The sequence below is a fragment of the Callorhinchus milii genome, unplaced genomic scaffold (genome assembly GCF_018977255.1).
Source record: "Callorhinchus milii isolate IMCB2004 unplaced genomic scaffold, IMCB_Cmil_1.0 Scaffold1, whole genome shotgun sequence".
In the NCBI taxonomy this organism is placed as follows: Eukaryota; Metazoa; Chordata; class Chondrichthyes; order Chimaeriformes; family Callorhinchidae; genus Callorhinchus; species Callorhinchus milii.
In genome coordinates, this window is record NW_024704742.1 from 36,330,143 (window position 1) to 36,354,878 (window position 24,736).

Consider the following 24,736-nt stretch of genomic DNA (forward strand, 5'->3'; position numbering starts at 1 on the left):
GGTTGGTGGTGGGGAGGGGCGGGGTTGTGGGGGTTGGTGCGGAGGGGGCGGGGCTGTGGCGGTTGGTGGGGAGGGGGCGGGGCTGTGGCGGTTGGTGCGGGGGGGCGGGGCTGTGGCGGTTGGTGCGGGGGAGGGGGCGGGGCTGTGGCGGTTGGTGGGGGAGGGGGCGGGGCTGTGGCGGTTGGTGGGGGAGGGGGCGGGGCTGTGGCGGTTGGTGGGGGAGGGGCGGGGCTGTGGCGGTTGGTGGTGGGGGAGGGGGCGGGGCTGTGGCGGTTGGTGGTGGGGGAGGGGCGGGCTGTGGCGGTTGGAGGGGGAGGGGGCGGGGCTGTGGCGGTTGGTGGGGGAGGGGGCGGGGCTGTGGCGGTTGGTGGGGGAGGGGGGGGGGGGTCGGGCCGCTGTGGGTTTCACTTGCGAAGGAAACGAGAAGGAGAAAAGGGGAGCGTTTACAGCCATCAATCCCCGCCGAGACCGCCCCCAACTGGAGGGAGTGTGTAGACAGACAGACAGAGAGAGGGAGGGAGAGGGGGAGAGAGAGAGAGAGGTGAAGCCCTGACCAGCCCCAGGACAGGGAACAAGCCCAGCGATGAGTGAGCTGAGGCAGAGGAGAGCAGAGAAGGAGCCCGACAACCTGAGTGACAAGGTACTGCCCCGAGCCGAGCTGTGTGTGTGGGGGGGGGTCACATCATACACACACCCACACACCCAGAGAGTACACACACCCAGAGAGAGTACACACACACACACAGAGTACACACATACAACCAGAGAGAGTACACACACTTACAGACATAGCACACACACACACACACACCCAGAGAGAGTACACACACACACACACACAGAGTACATCACACACACAGACAGAGTACATCACACACACACACACACACAGTATTATCACACAGACAGAGATAGAGTGTACATCACACACACACACACACACACAGAGAAATACCAGAGACAGGGAGAGAGGAAATGGTTACAGAGAGAGAAATAGAAACCAGGGAGAGGGAGGAAATGTTTACAGAGAGAGTGAGAGAGACTACAGAGAGGGTAATCTGCACAGCCAGCGATCAGCCCAGTGCTGTGTGTGTGTCTGTGTGTGTGTAATAATAAATGCTGTGCAACCACAAAACGTGTTGCCTTTGCAGCTCCCAAAGTGCACCGTGTAGCTGCCAGTTCCCATGTCTGCTTAAAACTGCTGTTTTCCTGATGTCTGGTATGATACCTGCAATCGTTATCATTTATTCTCTCGCCATAATCCAATGGCAAGAGGGAATCTTCACCACAGCAACGTGAATTGTTTGTGCATTATTTGAGGGAGGGGGGTAATAAGGTAAACTAACAAGGGTGATGTCAGTGTCTGCACTGACCTGCATCAGACCTCCCAGAGAAAACTGGATTACAGCATTAGCAATGTCTAACCTTACTTACTACTTGTGCTGTATTACTGTGGGTGATTGTGTGTAAAGCAAGACAAAGCCAATCTATGTTGATCTGTTGTGACCTTATAACTGAGCAAAATACAATTGTAATCTATGTGCTAACCTTATAACTGAGCAAAACACAATTATACCAATTGTAGTAACTCTACCAGTGTGTGGGGGAAATCTGAAAACCTCAGATAAAATATTGTCAGCCACTACTATTAAAATGTTATTGAGAAAATCTAAATGCAGTAACACTAATTGACCTTTACCACAGGTATTTAAATGCTGTACTTAAAGGGGGTTTAGAGTATTAAATTCAATGAGCTGTGCTGGCTACAATCTCTGCTATTTGCAATAATCATGTCAGGTAAATGTTATGAATAATTAGCCCAAGAAGAACACGAACAGATTAAATGTATGTACTATCACATTCCATTACTTACTGAACCCAAAGAGCAGCTGTTTGAACTACCCTGGGCAAAAATGCTTTAGCCATTCATTCACCTCATGGCTGTTTTGTACCTTGCTGATGATCCAAATGGCTGCCACTTTTGCTCACAAAATTAATCACTACACTTGTAATTGATAATAATTATCTGTGAAGCATTTTCAGACATCGTAATATAAATTGGTACACATGTCCAAGTTCATTTGTTTAAATTACCGAGAAACTTAAGTTTTTTAAAAAAAAAAGTTGTGTCAATCATTACTAATTAAGTGTTCAGATTGCATCCTGAGATAACTTTTTGTTTCTTGAAAAGAATAATGTAGCTAGTAATAAGTAATGTTTAATAATTTGGGAAAAGAACAGGTTATTTAAAAAGGATATATTTTCCAGTAATTTGCGTTTACAATTCAATCAGCTTGTTTGATTGCATCACAATCATTTTAAGCAAATGGTATTGCAGACCAGTAAAGGTACTCGGTGTTGGTGTTAACCATAACACCTGTTATTGACCCTTCAATAAGTGAAAATAAAATAATTCCATCAACAATAACAAATTGTGGCTTTTTAGCACCTTTCATATCGGGAGGATGTCCCAAGGTATTTTAATAAACGTAAGAAAACAATCAAGGTTCTAACTTCTACAACAATAACATCATCAGCATCTATTTAGATAGTTCCCTTCATCCGGGTTAGTGTCTTGGAGCGCTTTTAACACAACTTATACTTGTATAGCGCCCCTCACAAACGGGAGCGTCCCAGAGTGCTTGTCAGTGGCAGAGCATGACTCTGAGTCTCGGGGAGGGGGAGGTGACTGTAGGCACAGGAGAATAGGAAGGTCTTCAGGTGTGACCTGAAGATGGGGAAGGAAGGGGAAAGGTTGAGGGATTGAGGAAGAGTGTTCCAGAGTTTCGGGGCGTAGTGGCTGAAAGCGCGGCCACCAATGGTGGAACGGAGGGCCCGGGGGACTGCAGAAGGCCGGAGCCAGTCCGGTGATTTTATGTGATTATCTCATGCTTACATTCAAATGGCAGTTATAAATTATTTGAGCTTCAATCACAGTTGTTTGTGTGAATGCTGCGATGTACAGTAGTAACTCCCGAGTGACTATGTTAAGTAACTAATCTTAAAAAAGATCTTTTGGAAATTGCATCTGCAGCATAATTGGGTTCAATTGGAGAATAGGCAAGGAAAAAAAGTCAAAGTTCAGGGCATTGGTAAAAAGGAAAGTTTTAGTGAGATAAAATGGGACCAAAGCTAGATTAATTAAACAGAAAACCTGGCGAATAAAACTGCAGAACAGCAGTGGGAAATATTTAAATATGAGGTGGATAGGATGCAGGTTAAATACATTTCTGCAAGTAGGAGAAGGGTGTATGCAAAGCTAGGATGACTGGAGAAAATGAAATTTTAAAAAGTTATTATTGCATTTTATTATACTCAATTATTTAGTTGGAGGCATATGGTGAATAGAATTCTGATAGTATAAAAAATCAAAATAAGGAGATTTAGGATTGCTAAGAGAGAATATGAAAAACGATTGGTAAAAGTAATTCTGAAGACAAAACATATCAAATATAAACGTATCAAATGTAAAAAGATAGTCAGAAAGCCACGGGGCCACTTGGGAGTGTAGGTGACAAATATAGTGTCTTATCAGTGGCAGAGCACGACTCCGAGTCTGGGGGAGGGGGAGGTGTCTAGACATCGAGACACTCTTCCTCTATCCCTCAACCGTGCCCCTTCCTTCCCCATCTTCAGGTCGCACCTGAAGACCTTCCTATTCATCTTCAATGCACTTCGCAAAGGTTTACTGGAAGTGTAGTGACTGTGTAGCTTGTAGTCAATAACAACAACAAAAATTACATTTGTATAATGCGTTTCACGTCGGAAGGACGTCCCAAGGTGCTGGTCGAGTGTGATAGCCAGTTTGTACACAGCAAAATCCCAGAAACAGCTCTGAAGTGAAGGACCAATTTCATTTGGTGGATTGTTGGCAGGACACAGAGAGAAACTCTCCTCTCTCTTCAATAGTGTCACAGGATCTATAACATCCAGCTGAACAAGCAGATGAGATGTCTGTTTAATATCTCATCCAAAACACTGCACCTTTGACAATGCATTGTACTGAAGTGACGATTCAATGACACTCAACATCATAATGATGTGAACAATACTATATCAAATGTAAAGATTATTAATAATTATTATTGTTATACTGGATCTGTCACTTTCATCCCCAAGTGGTCCTATGGCTTTTTTGACTATCTTTTTACTTTTAATATGCTTATATAAACCTTTACAATTACCTCTACCAATTGTTTTCATCCACTCTCTTACCCATCCTCAATCTCCATGTTTGCTGTTTGTTTTACTTTTCTTGAGCCCATTGACTGTCTGACTCAGTGGTGAGAGTGCTACCAACTAAGCCAAGCTGACACCTAGTGCGCGTAGTTAAAAGTGATAAATTTTCCTTAAACATGATTGCCTTCGTTTTTACAAAGTGCATAGAACCATAGAAATATACAGCAAAAAAGACCATTAATTCCTTCAAAAAAAAATAATAAATTGGTCACTTAGTCCATGACTGTTTATGGGGCACTGCTGTGTGCAGCTGACTGCCACGTTTCGCCCACAAAATATAGTCAATTCACTTTACAGTATATTCTGTGAAGCCCTTTGAGATGTCTCGAAGACATGATAGGCGCTATATTAAATGCAATGACTATTATTATTATTTGACTCATCAGAAGGATTGTTGTAATACCAGAAGAGGATATTGAGCAACTGCAATGAATACTTATTCAAAGTGAAACTGAAAAATATAATAGAAATGAAAGTTGAAACGTTACCAGGATTGATGGTATGTATCCCAGATTAGAGGAAAGTCATAGAAGATATAATGAAGTACCCAACTCTAATTATCCAAATCTTGGATCAGAGGAATGAAGGTTGCTAATTAATGTCCTGCACAAGAAGAGGAAGAGGGAAAGGCAAAGGAGTTAAAATAATTGAAGGAATTATAGACCGGTTAGCATCAGTTGTGTGTAGAGTCCACGATTAAAGCTCAAATGAAGAAACATTTAGAAATTCATGGCCTAATTCAGGAAAGCTAGCATCAGTTTGGAAAAGGCAGGTTGTGCTTGAATAATTCTACTGAATATTTTGAGGAAACCGCAATGTTTTGACAGAGTGAATATATTCGATGTTGTGAATAACGATTTCTGAAAGGCATTTAATGAGGTGGTGCAGGAAGCTTATTGGAAAAAAATTTAAAGCACATGGTATTAAGTGGGATGTGGTAGCCTGGCGGAGGGAGGACATGAACAGTTAGCAGAGTAGGAGAAAAGGGATGTTTTTCAGACCGGTGGTTTGTGTTCGGATCTCTCATCTCAATACACGTATATATAATCCTTGAATTTGATATAGTAGCATTGAATTCAAGAGAAAAGAGGTAATCTTAAATGTGTGGAAGATATTGACTAGGTTTTACTATTTGGATTATTGCGTACAGTTGTGGAATCAATTTGGAGAGACTTAAAATAATGCTGGTAACTGTTGAGAAGACTCAACACTGCCTTGAAGGGTGCGACGTAAAATGTATGTGTTTTTGTTGGCGATTGCAGCAACAACAGGAATATCCACAAACAGCGATGAAATGAATGACAAATATTGTGTGTACATGTTACTGAGAGGGGATCTGTGAAATGAATATTTTTAAATGGCTACCTTGAGAGAACCTGATAGAGTAATCATATTCACAACTTGCAGAGGAAGAATGTGAAGGATAAGGTAAGAACACAAGAAATTGTCAGTAACCGTGTAGAGAAAGATAGCAGTAAACTCAGGACAATTGTTATCTAAGTAGCCGCGTGGACAGGAAAAGAAAGTAATGTAGTAAGGTTGTAATTAATACTATGGTGAAATTATAATAATCCTTGTATTTGATACAGCACACCATTGAGACATCTCAAAGTGCTTCACAGGATATACTGTAAAGTGAATTGACTGTATTATAATCTGAGTGATAAAGTTAGACCAACGTAAGTAATGTTCTAAGTTTAACAAAGGGTACATGACATTTAAATGAGGAAGTTTTCTACCAGCGTCCACAGTCACTAATGCATGCATTATAAAGATCATCCTCAGTTATCAAAGTTTCACATGCCACAATACCAACTAAGTATTTAAATCACAAGTGAAGAATTTTAATTTTAAGTACGTTAATGCTCTTTGCTGAGTTATGTGAACTTCTACTCCTGTCTATCCAAAAATGAATGACCTTCACCCTTTCATTACACAAAATATAGCTTATTGTTACAGAACTAGAACTTCAACTCTACTTCATAATGTAAGTCCCAGAAAATTGTCATTTAGCTAGTGTAAAGAAGGAAACGATTATGGTTCATTTAATTCCACACAGAAGAAATTTGAATTATAATTCTCAAAATTTAATTATGCATGAGTTGATGATTTTACAGATCGCTCAAAACCTTTATTGTGAATGTTAACCCCATTTTTGTCCTGTTGATCTGATGGAAATCGTATTCCAACAGCAACTTTGGCAGAGACAGACAGCCTTCTTCTATAAGCCTCTAACTGGTCAACCAGCTGCCGCAAGGAATGTTGCAGGAGCTTTTTAATAACTCTCAATGATTTTGTCTCCTCTGGGGAAATATCTAGTCTCTATCTGATATATCTATATACACACTAATGTGTCTGAAATTAGGAACTATAATAATCCTTGGATTTGATATTGCGCTTTCCACGTCTTGTAGCCGTCTCAAAGCGCTTCACAGAATATGCTGTAAAGTGAATTGACTGTATATTTGTCGGCGAAACATGGCAGCCAATTGGGCAGAGAAGAGGTGAAATCTCACCAGTCTGGTGTTACATGCTTGGGCTCTCAAATACTGTAGTCGCAATCCATCTTCAAATATTCAGAATAAAAAAGGAACAGTAGTGACTATGACAAAACAAGGAACACTATGTGCATATGTTGGAACGCCTGCAGAGCAGCAAAATGTGTGTACAGGGGAGCACAGTATCTGCAGAATGCATCTAATTTCCAACCAGTCTGGAATCCATTGCCAGATATGGCTCAATTTAGCATGTCAGCATTTTCGAGGGAAAGATCAATGAACAAAAAACAAGACTGCCTCAGCTACTTTTTTTTATCCCATACTTTCTCGTCCAGGGACACGGGTTCATTGTAGCAAATGACTGGAGTCTCCTCAGTTGTATAACAGCATGGAGACTGATCCTGAGATCTTCCGAGTCTATACATCTGGAAGGTTGTTAGAGCTCAGTGGTTAGAGCACTCGCCTCGCAAGCGAGAGACCTGGGTTTGATTCCCGGCAGGGTGAAACCTTGGGCAAGTTTCCTTACTCCACACGCCTGATAATAATCCCTCAAGGGAAAAACAATAATAATTTGGTCACTCAATCCACGACTGTTTGTGGGACACTGCTGTGCACAATTGGCTGCCGTGTTTCACCCACAAATGTAGAGTCAATTCACTTCACAGTATATTCTGTGTAGCGCTTTGAGATGTCTAGAAGACGTGAAGAGCGCTATATCAAATGCAAGGATTATTATTATTATCTATAAATATCATCTATGCCTGAAGCGCTCGGGACGCTACCCCACGTGAAGTGCGCTGTATAAATTCAAGTTGTTGTTATCTCAATACCAGACGTCATTAGTATGTTTGCTTTTTGAGGCATCAAGGTAAATAATCTTTTTGGTTTTTAAACTTATAAAATTTCCTGTACTTTCATGTAATTTTTGCTTTTTTTCCACACTATATTTTGTTTTGATATGGGGCACGAATTCCAGCCTCAACAGCCCCAGCCATTAGCTATCAATTTCAGAGTGGGATATTTTAGACTCAAACCTCAGACACACACATCAGCAGATGTTGCTTATAATCAGTGTTAGTAAGTTTTTCGTAACTTCTCAGCTCTTAAGGATTTATAACAGCAGTATGTTTTATAGAAATCTTTAAGGTTTTGCTTTTCTCCTTTAAGTTTTGCCTACGAACACACAAACACTACACTTTGCAGTAAAATCCTGTGAAGTGCTTCAAGACGTTTTGCTGACATTAGACATTCAATGCAAGTAGAATCAAACCTTTATTTTAACAACCTTTCAGGGCACTGGGCCAAAGTGGCCTACATATAAGTGGGGCCTCTGAGTAAAGGTTTGTTGGTGTGTGTAGAATTTCTGTATAGAAAAATACAGGGCACGTATGACCCATAAATTAAAGACACTCGTGAAATGTCCACAATGAAATACAACTGAGTACAAGTTAATGCATGTATTTGGAGAATTCGACATTTGAGTTATTACATTCCAAAGTCGCTTTATGGTGGGGGCTCATGGGTGGAATCAACATGTGCAAGTGCGACCTACCTTTGTAGATCAGTTTTCCTAATTATTGCCCCTATTGGCGTCCTGTAGCTCAGGGGTTACAGCCCTTGCCTCGGAAGCGAGAGACCTGGGTTCGATTCCCGGCAGGGCGAAACCTTGGGCAAATTACCTTACTCCACATGCCTGATAATAATCCCTCAAGAAAATAAAAAAATAAAATAATAATGTGGTCACTCAATCCACGATTGTTTGTGGGACCCTGTTGTGCGCCATTGGCTACCATGTTTCGCTCACAAATTTACAGTATATTCTGTGAAGTGCTTTGAGACGTCTAGAAAATGTGAAAAGCGCTTTATCAAATGCAAGAATTATTATTATTGCCCCTATTGGAGTCCTGTAGCTTAGTGGTTAGAGCCCTCGCCTTGCAAACGAGAGGACCTGGGTTTCATTCCCGGCAGGGTGAAACGTTGGGCAAGTTTTGTTACTCCACACGCCTCTGTTTATCTGGCAGTAAGTAGAAACCCGGTTGTTCCTCGATTGACAGATCGCTTTTCCGGTGGTAATAATTCCTTAAACTATTTGGAAACTTCATCCACGACTGTTTGGGGGACGCTGCTGTGTGCAATTGGCTACTGCCTTTCGCCCACGAAGCATACAGTCAATTTACTTTACAGTATATTCTGTGAAGCGCTTTGAGATGTCTAGAAGATGCAAAGATTATTATTGAGATTGACTAACTAGCTTGGTATCTTGCCATGTGATTCTTTCAATTTCTTAGGTGGAGAAGATTTACAACTTAAGTTATTCTACCATAGAGGTTGCATCTTATAGATTTTCTCACATTGTCAACAATTTTCTCACATTGGAGCAATTATATTTTGTACAGTATTTGGTGTAGGTCTATACTTAACACTCCATAAAGTTTCATTCTTAAACAACTTTACTGTACTTTGTACTCTTGGGAATGTATTGCATTAATTATTTTACTGAGGAAAAAAATTGCTCTTTATCCAGCAATTCTATTCCTGTAAAATTATGCTGAATCGAGGAGCTTCACTGAAGGTTGTAAAAGTTCATTAATATAAATGAGAGATTATTAGGGAAATGTATTTCTCTGATGAAAAAGGCAATTAAAGAAGTGGTCGATTTTTTAAAAAAATACTGCATAAGCAGTTTGAAATACATAATTTTACTGTTTTCTTTGGTAACTTTACTGGAATTTTCATATCCTTGTTGTATCTTCCCAACTTTTCCCTCCACAAGCTGCAGATCATTCAGAATTCTGCAGCTCGTGTCCTATCCTGTCTCGTGTCCTCCCTACCTCTGTGATCTGCTAACTCCACGTAGATCTGTCCGCTCCCTCCACTCAGTAGGCTCCGGCCTGCTTTATGTCCCCTGCCCGCCCGACCCCCCCCCCCCCATCCCACCATTGGTAATCAGGCCTTCAGCTTCTCTACCCCTACATTTTGGAATTCCATCCCTCAGTCCCATCGCCGCGTTCCCTTATTTGCCTCCTTCTCGGCCCATCACAAGACCCTCCTCTTCGACTACACTTTCAGTCACACTTCTATGCTCCCTGCCCTCCACCCCTACTGATCCCAACCCCCAGTTTGGGTCCAAATACCTGACTGTCCAAACCCTTGGGGCGTCCTGCCAACGTTAAAGGGGCTATACAAATGTAATTTGTTGTTGTTGTACTAGGAGTAGTTTGTACTTGAATTTATGTGTATCCTGATGCAAGCCTGAATCATTGTGAAATACAGCTGAATCACATCATGGACGGACTCCACCAAGGTGTTTTTGAGCATGTTACTTTGCACCAGGTGAGTTCCAGGCTCCTGTATCAGAATCTTCCCTCAATCTACACTTGTGTGTTGAAGTTGCCTAATCAGCTTACTAGTTTGCATCCAATTCCTCTCTCATGGCCCAGAAGGCTTGTACCAGAAAGTAGAATCAATGGGCTCAGCGACATGATAAAGGTTAGACACACCGGATGCTCCAAGACAACTGACACAGCTTTATATTGGTTGCACGTGTGCAGTAGACATCCAACATTCAGAGGAGAAAGAGTGTCTGCCACATTTGGTGCAATGTGACTGGTAAAAATGAGGTGGCATTCTTTCATATTTCACGTGTGCTGTCATTGATGGGTCAGTAAATTATATACAACTTCCATACTTTCAATATTGTTCTCAAGTATTCAATCCTTTGCTGGATGAGTTCATCAACCTAGTATCTGTTGCTTTGATGGGAAGTTATTGTACATTTCAATAGCTTCGGGGCGAGGGGAGGAATTCTAATCTTTAGACTCGGTTCTAATTTTAAATCTATGATCTCTAGTTCTGCTCTCAAGATTTAAGTCAAATAGTCTGCTTATAAAATACGTGCATCATCTATTAATTCTTGCTCTCTATAACCCATTGTTTAAAGACTTGGGTCAGTGTGCCCTCAGTGTGAATCAGTTCATCTCTGTGATCCTTTCCTTGTAAATTAGAGCTCTAAATTTTGGAATTATAATAATAATCCTTGCATTTGATATAGCGATTTATCATGTCTTTGAGATGTCTCAAAGCGCTTCACAGAATATACTGTAAAGTCCTGTACCTCAGTGATTAGGGCACTCGCCTTGCAAGCAAGGCACCTGGGTTCAATTCCAGGCAGGGTGAAGCCTTGGGCAAGTTTCCTTACTCCACACGCCTAATACTAATTCCTCCAAAACAAAAAAAAATAATAAATTGGTCATTTTCAATCCACGACTGTTTGTGGGACACTGCTGTGCGCAATTGGCTACCATGTTTCGCCCACAAATATACGGTCAATTCACTTTACAGCATATTCTGTGAAGCACTTTGAGACGTTTAGAAGACGTGAAAACCGCTATATCAAATGCAAGGATTATTATTCTTATTAAAGTGAATTGGCTGTATATTTTGTGGGCGAAATGCGGCAGCCAATTACGCACAGCAGTAACCAAATTATTATTATTTATCCTTGTTGCTCATTTCTACTCCAATTCTAATGCTTCAATATTCTTAGGATTTACATAGTTGTACATAAAGTAGTGCTGTAATTCAAATTTAGCCTCATTCGTAGTCTTATACAATGTTAGAATCACTTCCCTTGAATTAGTCAGAGACTTTGAGATGCAGCCTCGTATTTGAAATCATTCCATGAATGAACAACAATTATAAATTCTTTACTTTTCTATCTCTTAGAATGGAAGTCTCTTCATTTTGTGCACATTTTCTGTTTCTTGTGCCAGTGTGCATTACCTTATATTTATCTACATAACGATCCATCTACTTGTTTTCTTGGAATGGAATTTGTGAATCACTAACCATTGCTTTCAGCCTGCTCTCTCTTTGAAGGTACTGTAGTTTCTTAATACAGTATGTTTTGCAAGTTCAATCAACAGCTACCATCTCTTTTGATTCCCTTTGAATCCTACATCATCAATCAACATTGTTGACCACACTATCTTCCCCCATATCTGATGGAATTATCACATCTGTATTGCTAAAGCTATCTCCAAGAACCTTATGCCAAGTCTTCCCTTCCGCTTAGCAACTCATAATTCAATAATAAACTCAGAACTGTGCAAAGTCTGAACAATGCTGCCTTATATGGGCCAGAATATTTCTTCCACTCCTGGAGAGAAACCTTGTTATTTGATAGAATATCCTATTCTTGTCCATATTTTATCAAGACTGCAGTAGCTGCAACTCTGAACTTTCTTGTTTCTCATCAGAGCCAAATTTGCTGTCTTATGTAGCTTTCGCATTCCTACATTCTCATAGGCTTGGCAAGTTGGAAATAAGCAAGCTTCCTGGTTCACTTGAGTGACCCCTCCTGGAAAGTGCAAGTGTGTGGACATTAAGGTAAGGACAGCTTTGGTCTCAGCTGTGATAACCTCTGTTATGAAGGGTGGTTACTTGGCAAAGTAACATAGCACCATCCTGCACAGGGATACATATTTCTTTCACAATATGGGTAGAAAATGAAAGTGGACTGGGGGGAGAGGATTGGACAACAACAACAAAATTACATTTGTATAGCACTTTTCAATTCAGGAGTACATCCGAAGCACTGGACAGTCAGGTTTCGGAACTGGCAGAACTACTTCATGAACTATTATTTCATTTTTGCCGATTGAACAAAACAATTTTTGTATTGGCAACAACACACTAACGTTGAAAGCGAGAAAGAATTGTGCTCCATGCATGTAAGTGAAAAGTCTGTCACTCCTCCCCATTCAAAAGTGATTCAGATGGAAATGTACGTGTAATTCTGGACCTCTGTTGCTGTGCAAATTCTGTTGATGCAGCACTAGGAAATGCAGAGTAACAGCGCTCATAATAAAAATGTAAAGCAAAGAAATGGAGAGCTTTGTTATTTAGCTGAATATTTTGATGTACTATATCGTCATTCATGTTATTTGCTTTTGTTAACTGAATAATGTTATTCTAGGTGCCTATTTTCAAATTCATTTAAATGCTATAGTCCTACTGCGATTATTATACAGTCATTTGTTTTTGGCATTACTATCTGAGAGAATTCAATGCAAATGAACAAAATTGCACTAAATTCAATGCAAATGAACAAAATTGCAATTTAGCAACCTCCTAACAAGAATCGGTTCTTTTCAATTGGAATAAATTACACAAGTAATACACAAGTCTCTATTTTGCTGCATTTAAATTGCAGAATTTGTAGAAATCCATTTCAGGAAATGATTCTGTTGCAAAAAGTGCCCAAGGGCATGGCTGCTTTGGAAACTATCCAGTATACATTGCGGAGAAGATTTCATGACAACCATGATAATGCAAAAGCAACTCTATACATGCATGTTTACAACAACAACAACAACAAGATTCCATTTATAAAGCGCCTTTCACGTCAGGAGGACGTCCCAAGGCGCTGCACAGTTGGGTCATGACCCGAGCAGGGGGGAAATGGTCAGGGTGAGGGAAGGGAGGGAGCAAGGAGGGGGGAAATGGTCAGGGTGAGGGGAGGGAAGGGAGGGAGCGAGGAGGGGGAAGAGAGTCGAGAGGGGAGCTGAAGGCACGGTCAAAGAGAAAGGTTTTGAGACCGGCCTTGAAGGAGGAAAGGGAGGAGGCGGCGAAGGCACTGGGGGATGGAGTTCCAGAGCCTCGGGGCTGAGAGGCTGAAGGCCCGACCACCGATGGTAGGGCGGTTGGGGCGGGGGACGTGGAGCAGACCGGAGCCAGAGGAACGGAGGGTACGGGCAGGTAAGTTGGGGGATAGTAGGTCAGAGAGATAGGAGGGAGCGAGGCTGTGAATGGCCTTGTAGGTGAGGGTGAGGATCTTGAATTCGATCCTCTGGGGGATGGGGAGCCAGTGGAGGCGAGCGAGGGTGGGAGTGATGTGGTCCCGAAGCCTGGTGCGGGACAGTACACGAGCTGCAGAGTTCTGAATGACCTGCAGCTTGTGGAGGGAGGTGGCGGGAAGGCCGGCGAGGAGAGAGTTCCCATAGTCCAGCCTTGAGGTGACAAAGGCGTGGACCAGGGTTTCAGCAGCGTGAGGGGTGAGGTAGTGCCGTAGTCTGGCGATGTTCCGGAGGTGATGGAAGGCGGTGCCAGTTGTAGTGCGGATGTGAGGGAGAAAGGACAGCTCAGGGTCGAACAAAACGCCGAGGTTCCTGACTGGCTTTGAGAGGTGGAGAGTGCAGCCTTGGATGCTGATGCTGTCAGCGCCTGAGGTGCGGAGGCGCTGACGTGAGCCAATCAGGAGGGCCTCGGTTTTTCGCACGTTGAGCTGAAGAAAGTTGTCTCTCGTCCAGGACTCGATGTCGGACAGGCAGCTGTCAGGACATCGGTGGTCGTGGAGTTGAGAGTAGAGGAGGAAAGGTAGAGTTGGGTGTCATCCGCATACAAGTTAACCCCATGTTTGCGGATGATGTCACCAAGGGGGAGCATATAGAGGGTGAAGAGGAGGGGACCGAGGACAGAGCCCTGAGGGACACCACATGAGACAGTACGGGGGGTGGAGGAGAAGCCATTCGTTGAGACAAAGTGAAGACGGTGAGAAAGGTACGACCTAAACCATTCAAGGACAGTGCCCCGACTGTTTACGCATATTGAATTGTCTAAACATCACTATTTGAGACTTCTCACTGGCTGCTAATAAGGGATAATAATCAGTTAAAAGTGTGTTGAACTGGAAGAAAAATACTAGTTGAAAATCAGCTCATATGGCAACATAATTAACCTCGGGTCAACATGACGGAGATTGTGCTGTAGCAGTGAAATATGCAGTATAAATGAGGTGGAATAATGTTAGCAATTTAGATTATGGGTTATAGTTTGTCAAGTTTACGTGTCCTGAGTTAACTGTTCTGACCTAAATTATCCAATGAGGTATTTTGAGAAATAATTTGTCCTTGTGGCAAACAATTAAAATTCTTCGGTTTAAATCCATTGACGTAAAATGTTAGATGGCACAGAATTTTGGAAAAGCCTAGTACATTCAGTTCTAATTTGAAAGCTTATATTTAAAAAAAGAATAGTGGAAAATCAGCTTCCAAATTAAGACTGAATTCCAATGCTTAAAAATATTTTTAAAAAAAGTTTGGGTCCCAGTTATCTGGCACTTCCAAACTAAGGGTTAGGTGTTCAATTTAAATGACTTCATAGTGGTTGTAAACAACAACAACTTGGATCTATATAGCGCTCTTCACATGGGGTAGAGTCCCGGAGCATGGTACAAGAAACCACCCAACAGCCTCTTCTAACCACTACTTTCACAGTCCTCTCTTTCGGATGAATAAAGTGATTTATTTTTTGCAGATTCTTCCAGAATTGATGGTTTGTGTTAGATCATTTTGAAATATTGAGTTCTCGGTTATGTATAGAATCAAAATTGCTATGGCCAAGAATAATAAAAATATTAATCCTTGCAACTGATGTTGTGCTTTTCATATTGGGAGGATGCCTCAAAACACTCACAGGATCCACTGTAAAGTGGAATGACTGTGTATTTTGAAGTGAGTAACCCATTTTATTTGGGGGATTGTTGGCTAGGACACTGGGAGAAACTCCCCTCTCTTTTCGAATGGTGCCCTGGGATCTTTAACATCCACCTGAACATGTGCACAATTCAACGTCTCGTCCAAAGGACGGCACCTCCAACAATGCAGCACATTGTCAATGCATTGGATGCAGCACATTGTCAATGCATTGGAGTATCATCTTAGACTTTGGGATCCCAAGTCTCAGTGTGTTATAGAATTCAATGCGAGTTCAAAGTCACGACATGGAGCTTGAGTCAGAGCTGTCTGAATCAGAGGCAAGAGTGCTGCCAACTGAATCTTGAATGAATTAATGGCAAATTATAGCTTTTTTTAAAATATTTTGAGCTGTACTGCTGTGATGAAATGGAGACAATCTGGTTCATATTGACTGCTGCAACATGTACTTTTCAGACACAGGGTGATGCTTTCTGCACAGGGGATAAAACGTTGCACCACCATAGCACACAAAACTAAAGGCCCGGGGGAGAACTAACAAAGCTGAGGAACAAATGAGTAAGCCAGCATAAGGCTAGGAGTGAAACGTGGGTTAGTGATGTGAGGATCCAGTACTTTTTCTAATGTTTAGAACTAGTCTGAATCTTTAAATCTGGTACAGTGCTGAGCAGACATGCTGGTAGAAAGTATTACATGTATTCTTGTTTGCTTTCCCTAGGCAGCACAGCATGTAGCCTGAGGGGGGGGGGGGGGGTCAATAAACTTATGATAATTTTGAGCTACCTACTTGGACCTCTGTAATGCAGGTATTGCTACTACCTGGTGTGCCATTAATTGCAGGTGGAGCTATACAGCAGTACTATAGTTCATCATACCAGGAAGCTGTGTTAGTTAATGATAAATGGAGGTTTGTATTGGGAATTAAAGGTAACTAATTACTCGAATAGTTGGTTAAATTGAATGTTGTATTGTAGTTTGTTAGAAATGTTACTTTGATATGCTGCGGTGCCCAGCAAGCTTTGTGAAGCACATTAAGACATCCTCTCGACATGAAAGACACTGAATAAATATGTATTGTTTGTTATGCTGTATCTGGGCAATTTCATTTTCACCGTGATGAATGAGAACTGTTCTCAAAGGGAATTCGTAACGTGTGTTTAGTATGGCAGACTTGGGTAAACTACAGTATAATGTAACACTTCTGTTTGGATCTCGTGCTTACCTCAACATTTTCAGTACCTTCATACATTGATTTTTTAAAATAATAATCCTTGCATTTGATATAGCGCTTTATCATTTTGAGATATATAATATTTTTTATATAGGGAAATGCAACAACTAATCTGTGCCAGCAATATCTGACAAATGTCAATATGAATGACTACACAGTATTTTGGTCTCTTTGTATAATTTGGATGAGGGGGATATGAGCCAGGACGTTGGGAGTACTCCTTGATCTTTGCAATACTGTAATACTCTTGCAACTTTAATGGACACCTGAATAGCTAGAACAAATTAACATGACCTTGATTTAAACATCTAATTGACGCAGCGCTATCCCAGTCGTGCACTGGAGTGTCAACCTAGGCCTAGATTATGAACTCAAGTGCTTGTGAGTAGCTTGAACCTGCAATCTTCTGATAAGTGAACAAGTAACATCAGGACTTTAGACCGAGCTTAATCCAAAGCTGCATTATTTTGCTTGATTTTGATTTGCACTGTAAATAAAACATTTTAGTTGGTGCTTTGATAAAAGATACATTTTGATAAGGGTGAAGTATTATTTTTAGTACTCTGTTACAGTAAATATTGATTTAAACAGTTCTTTATAGTAAGATGCAGCGAATCATTTTAAAAGTGCTATGGCAATAATGGCTGAACAATGATAGATTGCTTGGACTGTGATGAAAAGATACTGGAAACTGGTAACACAATGAAACTATTATCTACAAGTTAAACAAAAACAGAAGTAGCTGAGAACACTCAGCAGCATCTATGGAGAAACAACAACAAGATTCCATTTATAGAGCAACTTTCACGTCGGGAGGACGTCCCAAGGCGCTGTACAGTTGGGTCAGGACCCGAGCAGGGGGGAAATGGTCAGGGTGAGGGGAGGGAAGGGAGGGAGCGAGGAGGGGGTAGAGAGTCGAGAGGGGAGCTGAAGGCACAGTCAAAGAGAAAGGAAAGTGAGTCAACGTTTTGGTCCACGATCCGTTGTCAGAACTGGGGCATGTGGGGAGGGAGAGGCTTTTAAGGGATAACGGAGAGTGGGGAGGCAGGACAAGGAAGACAAAGGAGTAAATGGGGTAGAGGACAGGGGATGATGGGTTAAAGAGGTGTTAATGATGCAGAACAAAGAGGGGGATTGCACGAAGCAAGGGAATAGAGGTGATAATATGGTAGAACGAAAGGTGGGGGGGAAAGAACTTGCAACAAAACAGGCAGATCATGGAGAGAAAAGGTGTGTCTGGGACCAAGATGATGTGGTAATGGTCACAGAAGTGGGGGAGGGGGAAAGTGAACTGTTATGGTCTGAAACTGTTGAAATCAATATTGAGGCCAGAGGGCTGGAAGGTCCCCAGCAGATAAATGAGGTGCTGTTCCTCGAGCTTGCGCTGTGCCTCATTGGAACAGCGTAGGAGACCATGGATGGAGAGGTCAGAGTGCGAGTGGGAGGGAGAGTTGAATTGGCAAGAAACCGTAAGCTCAAGGTTGTGCTTGCGGACAGAACGGAGATGTTCGGCAAATTGGTCACCCAATCTGCGTTCGGTATCCCCAGTGTAGAGGAGACCACATCGTGAGCAGTGAATGCAGTAAACTACATTGGTGGTAGTACACGTAAATCGCTGTCTCACTTGAAAACTGTGTTTGGGGCCCCGGACAGTCCCCAAACAGTGTGGGAGGAGGTGAAAGGGCAGGTATTGCATCTCCTGTGCTGACATGGGAAGGTGCCGGGAGGAAGAGAGCAACTGCAGGTGGTAATAGAGGAATGAACCAGTGAGTCATAGAGTTGACGGACCCTTTGGGATGCTGAGAAGGGAGGGAAAGATATTGTGGAGGGAGGGGAGGGAAAGATTACCATTAAAAGCACTTGTGTGTATTATCTACAAGCGCTTTTAATGGTGACATCACAAATGTAGATGAGAGCTGTATGTATTAAATTTTATTTTTGAGAGAGCCCTGGCAAATTACACGTCACCTTATTTGTTTTGTTCAGGTGCTCTCATCTGGAATCAAGGTCGTCCTTTGGTATTTGAACAGCCCAATTTACCCTGAGCTATTCAGATGGGATTAGGTCTAAATAAAGCTTTAATTGGGAATAATACAGAGTATCTTAATTAAGATTGACTGCAGTTAATTATGAAGGATGGGAAGGTGACTTGTTTCTAGCCTGCATTTTGTTTTGAAGTTAGGCATGTGCCATTTTAGTGTATTTCATTTATCAGGTTAATTTGAATTGTCAGAGTATACTACTAAATCTGCAACTTTGTGTGGATCGTAGCTCTTTAATGGAGGCAAACAGTGGAATATGCAGTTAAACTCTGCCTAAGTAGTTTTGAATGACTATTTATACTATAATTTACACTGTTTGTGGGATACTGCTGTGTGCAATTAGCTGCCGCGTTTCACCCACATACTATACAGTAAATTCACTTTGCAGTATATTCTGTGAAGCGCTTTGAGACGTCTTGAGGACATTATAAGGCCAATATCAAATACAAGGATTGTTATAATTATCAATCAAAATAAAATGTAGTTTTGTGTTGTTTTGAGAAATGCAAAAACTTAGTAGTGTTGGTAGAACACAGAATTTGCGAAGTGGGAATGGGAGAGATCTGGAGGTGTTAGTTGATCAAAAGACTGAGGTAGCAAAAAAAGAAGGCAAACAGGATTTGTGACTATATTGCCAAATAAATTCAGTTGAGAAACCTAGAAGTCATACACAAGCTGTGTAGTTCTCTGATCTGGCCGCACCTAGAGAACTACATACAGATCTGTTTGCTATGACATAAGGGGAGATAGGGCAGAGGGTGATCCCCAGTGTTAGAGGTTGAGCATTGATAAGATAAGATATGGTACAAAACACAAAATACTGCAGATGCTGGATATCTGAAAACAAAAACAGAAATCACTGGGAAGACTCAAGGTCAGGCAGCATCTAAGTAGAAATAAAAGTGAGTCAACGTTTCAGGTCCACGACTCTTCATCAGAACACAAGAGTAAGATACGTACTATCTTAAGACTAAGATATGGTACTTCAGTTTTGAAAGGCGGCATCTCAGAGGGGATCTTGTACAATATTTTAAATGGGATTGAGAAAGTAAACCCAGAACAATACTTTCAGATGCACTGAGACAGCCAACCAAGGGCATACAGGTTTAGGGTTACAAGGGATCTTGTGAATATCAACAAAGGCCTAAAGTACAGGATTAGGCAAAGCATATTGATTACTTTATTGCAGTGCATTGAACAATCACTCAGTGGAAGATGTTCTGTTTTATTAGGAACAAATCTGAATATGAAGTTTCATATGCACTTCTTTACGCATTTTCACTGTGAATCAAAACTTATTGCACCATCTCTTATTCTTAATGTGTTTCTCAATTCCCTTTCCTTGACCTTCAGATCCTGCATGGACTCCCCCATCTTTTCAAACCTCATTCTCTCACCAATGTTCCTAAGACTCTGGTTTGTTGCTGTTCCTTACTATCACTGCCCCACTACTGACTGTCAAGCCTTCAGACACTATGCCCCCACTCTCTGGAACTATTTCCCCAAATCCCTTCACCTTGTTCCCATTCTCACTTCCTTTAAAAATATATATTATCCCTTTGAATGTGCCTTTGTAAACCCACTCAAATTCTCCTTGTCCTCCCTGTTGGGTGTTTCATATAATTTCTGCGAAGTTCTTTGAGACTTTTATCCTACAAGATAGGCTCTTTATAGGTTATTGCTGTTGCTGCTGTTAAAGCCTCTAGACCTTTCTCATTTTGTGATTTATTTTACTTTGTAGGATTTTGAAATGCAGGCTCAATGTCACCTAACCATTATATTTTTTGATTTCTTATCTCGTCTCGGTCCTTTTTGTAATCTCAGTATTGTGTGTGCATCGTATGTATGACTTTGGTGATTTACATTGGTTTTTCAGTTGTAAAAAAAACTGCTTCAAATTTATTCTGATATCTTTGATTTTATTGTGTTAAATATTCATTGTATTTTTGAGGAGCAAATTTTAGAATAATTGTTTATCAGAGCTTCATCATTGATTTTTATTCATTTTGGCTGAATATTCCTAATACTGTTTCATATAGAGCATAACACGAAATTGCATTCATATAGCACGAAAGGAGAACATCCTAAGGTGCTGGACAGTGAGGGGTTTCCACCCGTTGGACCCGTTGGGGTTGGGATCAGAGAGAGGTAGAAGGCAAGGGGTTGGAGGAGGGAAGATAACTGAAGGCACAGTCGAAAAGGAAGGTCTTGAGACGGACCTTGATGGAGGCAAGGCAGGGGCTGAGGCGGAGAGACTCCAGGATGGAATTCCAAAGGGTGGGGCAGAAAAGCTGAAGGCCTGATTTTCCACCCTCCGGCCTCGATAGTGGAGCAGGCAGGGCAGGGGGTGTGGAGCAGGCAGATTGGAGGGAGAGGACGGGTTGGTGAAGTTTTAATAGGTTGCAGAGGTAGGGAGAAGCAAGACTGAAGGGCTTTAAAGGTGAGGACAAAGATTTTGAACTTGATCCTTTGGGGATGGGGAGCCAGTGAAGCAGGGCAAGGATGGGGGTGACAGGCTCACAAAGCTTACACTGCTCTTGATTTCATTCAGCTCGGCTCCAGTGTAATGATCAACATTTTGATACGTAGCAAAAAGATAAATTGAAATATTTTTATATTTAAATGGAAAATTATTTTAATAATAATAATAATCCTTGCATTTGATATAGCGCTTTTCACGTCTTCTAGACGTCCCAAAGCGCTTCACAGAATATACTGTGGGCGAACGCGGCAGCCAATTGCGCACAGCAGTGTTCCACAAACAGTCGGAGATTGAAAGTGACCAATTTATTATTGTTTTTGTTTTTTGGAGGGATTATTATTAGGCTCTGTGTGGAGTAAGGAAACTTGCCCAAGGTTTCGCTCTGCCGGGAATTGAACTCGGGTCTCTCGCTTGCAAAGCGAGTGCTCTAACCACTGAGCTACAGGACTCCGATTTTGTATGTAGAATGAATGTGATTTCAGAGGGAGAGTGGAATAAATAAAATTCTCATACTTGAAAATTAGTGCAGGTTTTAAAACATTTTGCTATCGTGGAAATACGAAACGCATCCTGTCTAAACACTTTGTAATGTTGGATCAAGATAGCTTCTCGTTCTTATGAAACTTTAGTTCTAATACCATAATGTAGTAATGGGTTTCAGCAAACAGGTTGCAAAATTCAAAGTGTTGTTGCAGCCATGTTTGTGATTAATCTAAAATAAACCTAGGAAGTAAATCTCAACCCGCAATGATAGGATTACTATTTCCTTTCTCTATGACCCTCATACACACTTTCATAACATCCAGGCTCGACTGCGCAAACTCACTGCTTGTTGGCCTCCCCAACTTCTCCTTTCATAGGCTGCAGATTATGCAGTTCTCTGCAGTCCGTTTCCTCTCCTGCACCAGACTCTGCGACCCTATCACCCATCCTCACCCGACTCCACTGGCTTCCCATCGCACAGAGGATACTGCTCAAGATCCTGATCCTCACTTTCAACGTCCTCCATGGCCTTGCTCCCCCCTACCTCTGTGACCTCCAAACCCCCTACCAACCTGCCTGCTCCCTTCGCTCAGTGGGCTCCGGCCTGCGTCATGTCCCCCGCCTCGCCCGCCCCACCATTGTCAGGCGGGCCTTCAGCCATTCTGCCTCCATCCTCTGGAACTTTATCTCGCATTCCCGCCCCCTCCCTTTCCTCCTTCAAGACCCGTCTCAAGACCCCTCTCTTCGACCGTGCCTTTGGTCATCCTCCTTCCTCCTCTGCCCTCCACCCTCCCCAGTCCCAACCCCCAGCTCGGATCTGAAACACTGATTGTCCAGCACCTTGGGATGTCCTCCCGACGTGAATTTTGTTTTTGTTGTTGCGGTGGAGAAGGAAGGACAGTTGTGGGTTGAACCTGATGCCGAGGATGTGCGCAGGTTCGGTAAGTTTGAGCGACAGACCAGGGAGGTTATGTGTGTTAATGGAATAATTGCGGCAAATAGTTGAAGGTACATAATCTTGAAACACAAACTTTGTGTGAACGAACAAATGTATCTGCTCATTTCTAGCTGGAAGGCTTTAGATTTTTTGCATTTGGTAATGCTGACTACAACAAAACTATTCTGATTAGTTACATGGCTTGGATTGACACAGCACAGCAGCACTGTGTTATTGGCGCAGGATCAGTTTTTATGGTGCATTGCCCTTGCTTTGTCTGCAGTCTACCATAGTTTAGCTACATTCGATGTATAGGAAAGCTTCAACTGCAGCAAGATTTAGGGAAAACCTTGCTGAAAAAATTCTATGTGGTGCTATGCATCATCCAGCAACAAAGGCAGCTTTCATTTATGGGAGTTTTTCAAAAAACATTTAGAATATATTCTTCTCTTTTTACTTAAATAATAAAACAACAACAAATTCACATTTATAAAGCGCCTTTTACATCGGGAAGACGTCCTAAGGCGCTGTACATTCGGAGATCATAATAATAATAATCCTTGCATTAATCTACAGTCTATAGTGATAAGTTTAATACATTAGTTCAATATTCAATGAACAATATATATAAAACGTGTATTAATAATGATAATAAATAATCCTTACATTTGCTGTAGTGTTGTTCATGTCAGGAGGTTGTCTCAAAGCAAATGCAGCAGTCATTTTGCGCACAGCAGCATCCCACAAACAGCCATGAAGTGGATGACCAATCTTATTTGGGGGTGGGGGGTGGTTGATGAGAATACTGGGAGAAACTTTTTGAATAGTTCTAAGGAAACTTCTTTTTAACATCCATCTGAACAGGCAGTGACAGGACCTCAGCTTTAACATCTCAATGCAGCAGTATATTGGAGTGTCATCTTGGATCACGAATTCAACATCCCGATGTGGGGATTGAATGACAACCTTCTGACTCCGAGACAAGAGTGCCACCAATTGCACTAGATTGACAGCACATATCTATAGCAATGCCTATTGCATATATCATATAACCACATCAAACTATCACAAAACACTACAGAGTATTTACCCTTAAGTGCAGTAACCGTTTTTGTAAGCAAGCACACCGGTCCAAATCCCTGGCTGAGCAGTGCCTTGAGACGTTCTCCCGACGTGAAAGGCGATATACAGATGTAATTTAATGTTAATGTTGTTTGCGCACAACAGGTCCCACAAAGACCCAGGAGGTCAATGACCAATTTAATAATAGTTTAATGGGGTCTATGTGACAAACAGGCAGACATGACCTGGTGTATTGTCTCATCTGATGGATGAAACCACTAACAATGCATAGGTCCCGAGACTATGAACTCAATTTCTGATGTAGAGCTTGATCTATTGACCCTAAGGAGAGAAACTGATAGACCGATGGGGTGATGCTGCACGTGTTAGTGGGTACACGTTGAACAATGCTTATGAGATTTCTTACAATAGGCACTGAATGGAGTATCACAGTGTATTGCCACTTGGAAGTGTGGGGGTCCTCTTTAGTACAAACTATATGAATTTCTGGAACCTTAGATTGAATCTAGTCCAGATCAATGGAATAAGTCTCCCTTGAGTTTTAAAGATTGTTTTGGGGTATGTTCTGTGGTGATGGACATTCTGTTAAGTGTTGTAATGCAGTGAATATGAGAAGGTTTTTAGTTTATGGTGGGAGAAAATACTGTATGTAATTTCTGCAAGTCTTGCAATTCTGATGGAAAGAATTTTCTGTTATGTGGTCCAGCATTTAGGATTTCTATTAATGCTCGCAAGCTGTAAAAAGGTAACTTAGCACTGTTCCATTGACCATATTTTTATTCCGAGCAGGGCGAAAGGTTGGGCAGGTTTCCTTACTCCACGCGGCTCTGTCTACCTAGCAATAAGTAGGAACCCGGTTGTTAGCCGATTGGCGGATCGCTTTTCCAGGGGTAATAATTCCTTCAAAAAAGTAAAATAAATAAAAATTGGTCACTTCAATTCACGACTGTTTGTGGGACACTGCTGTGCGCAATTGGCTGCCACGTTTCGCCCACAAAATATAGTCAATTCACTTTGCTGCGTATTCTGTGAAGCGCTTTGAGACATCTCGAAGAAGTGATAAGGCACTATATCAAATGCAAAGATTATTATTATTATAAATCAAATCTGAATTTCCCCAATAGCGACTTTGCTTGTAATCTGGTTTGACTTATTATTTCAGATAGATATTTAATTCTCTATTTTATTTTCCTTTTACTGTTATAAATATTAGCATTTCAAATTCCTTTTTAAAATGTAGATTCAC

General features: G+C 41.6%; 1 protein-coding gene and 1 non-coding gene across 2 annotated transcripts in view; both read left to right on the forward strand.

Annotated features, from left to right (window-relative positions):
* The first annotated feature begins 499 nt into the window (after positions 1 to 499).
* The window catches only part of cds1 (CDP-diacylglycerol synthase (phosphatidate cytidylyltransferase) 1), a 44,949-nt gene continuing 20,712 nt past the window's right edge, over positions 500 to 24,736 (forward strand). Inside the window, exon 1 of the mRNA XM_007896959.2 lies at positions 500 to 640. Within this exon, the coding sequence (XP_007895150.1) occupies positions 584 to 640 (57 nt within the window). The 5' untranslated portion in view covers positions 500 to 583. The remainder of the gene's footprint in view (positions 641 to 24,736) is intronic.
* On the forward strand, positions 8,328 to 8,399 carry trnap-cgg. Its single transcript has one exon. It is a non-coding gene; the product is annotated as a tRNA-Pro (tRNA).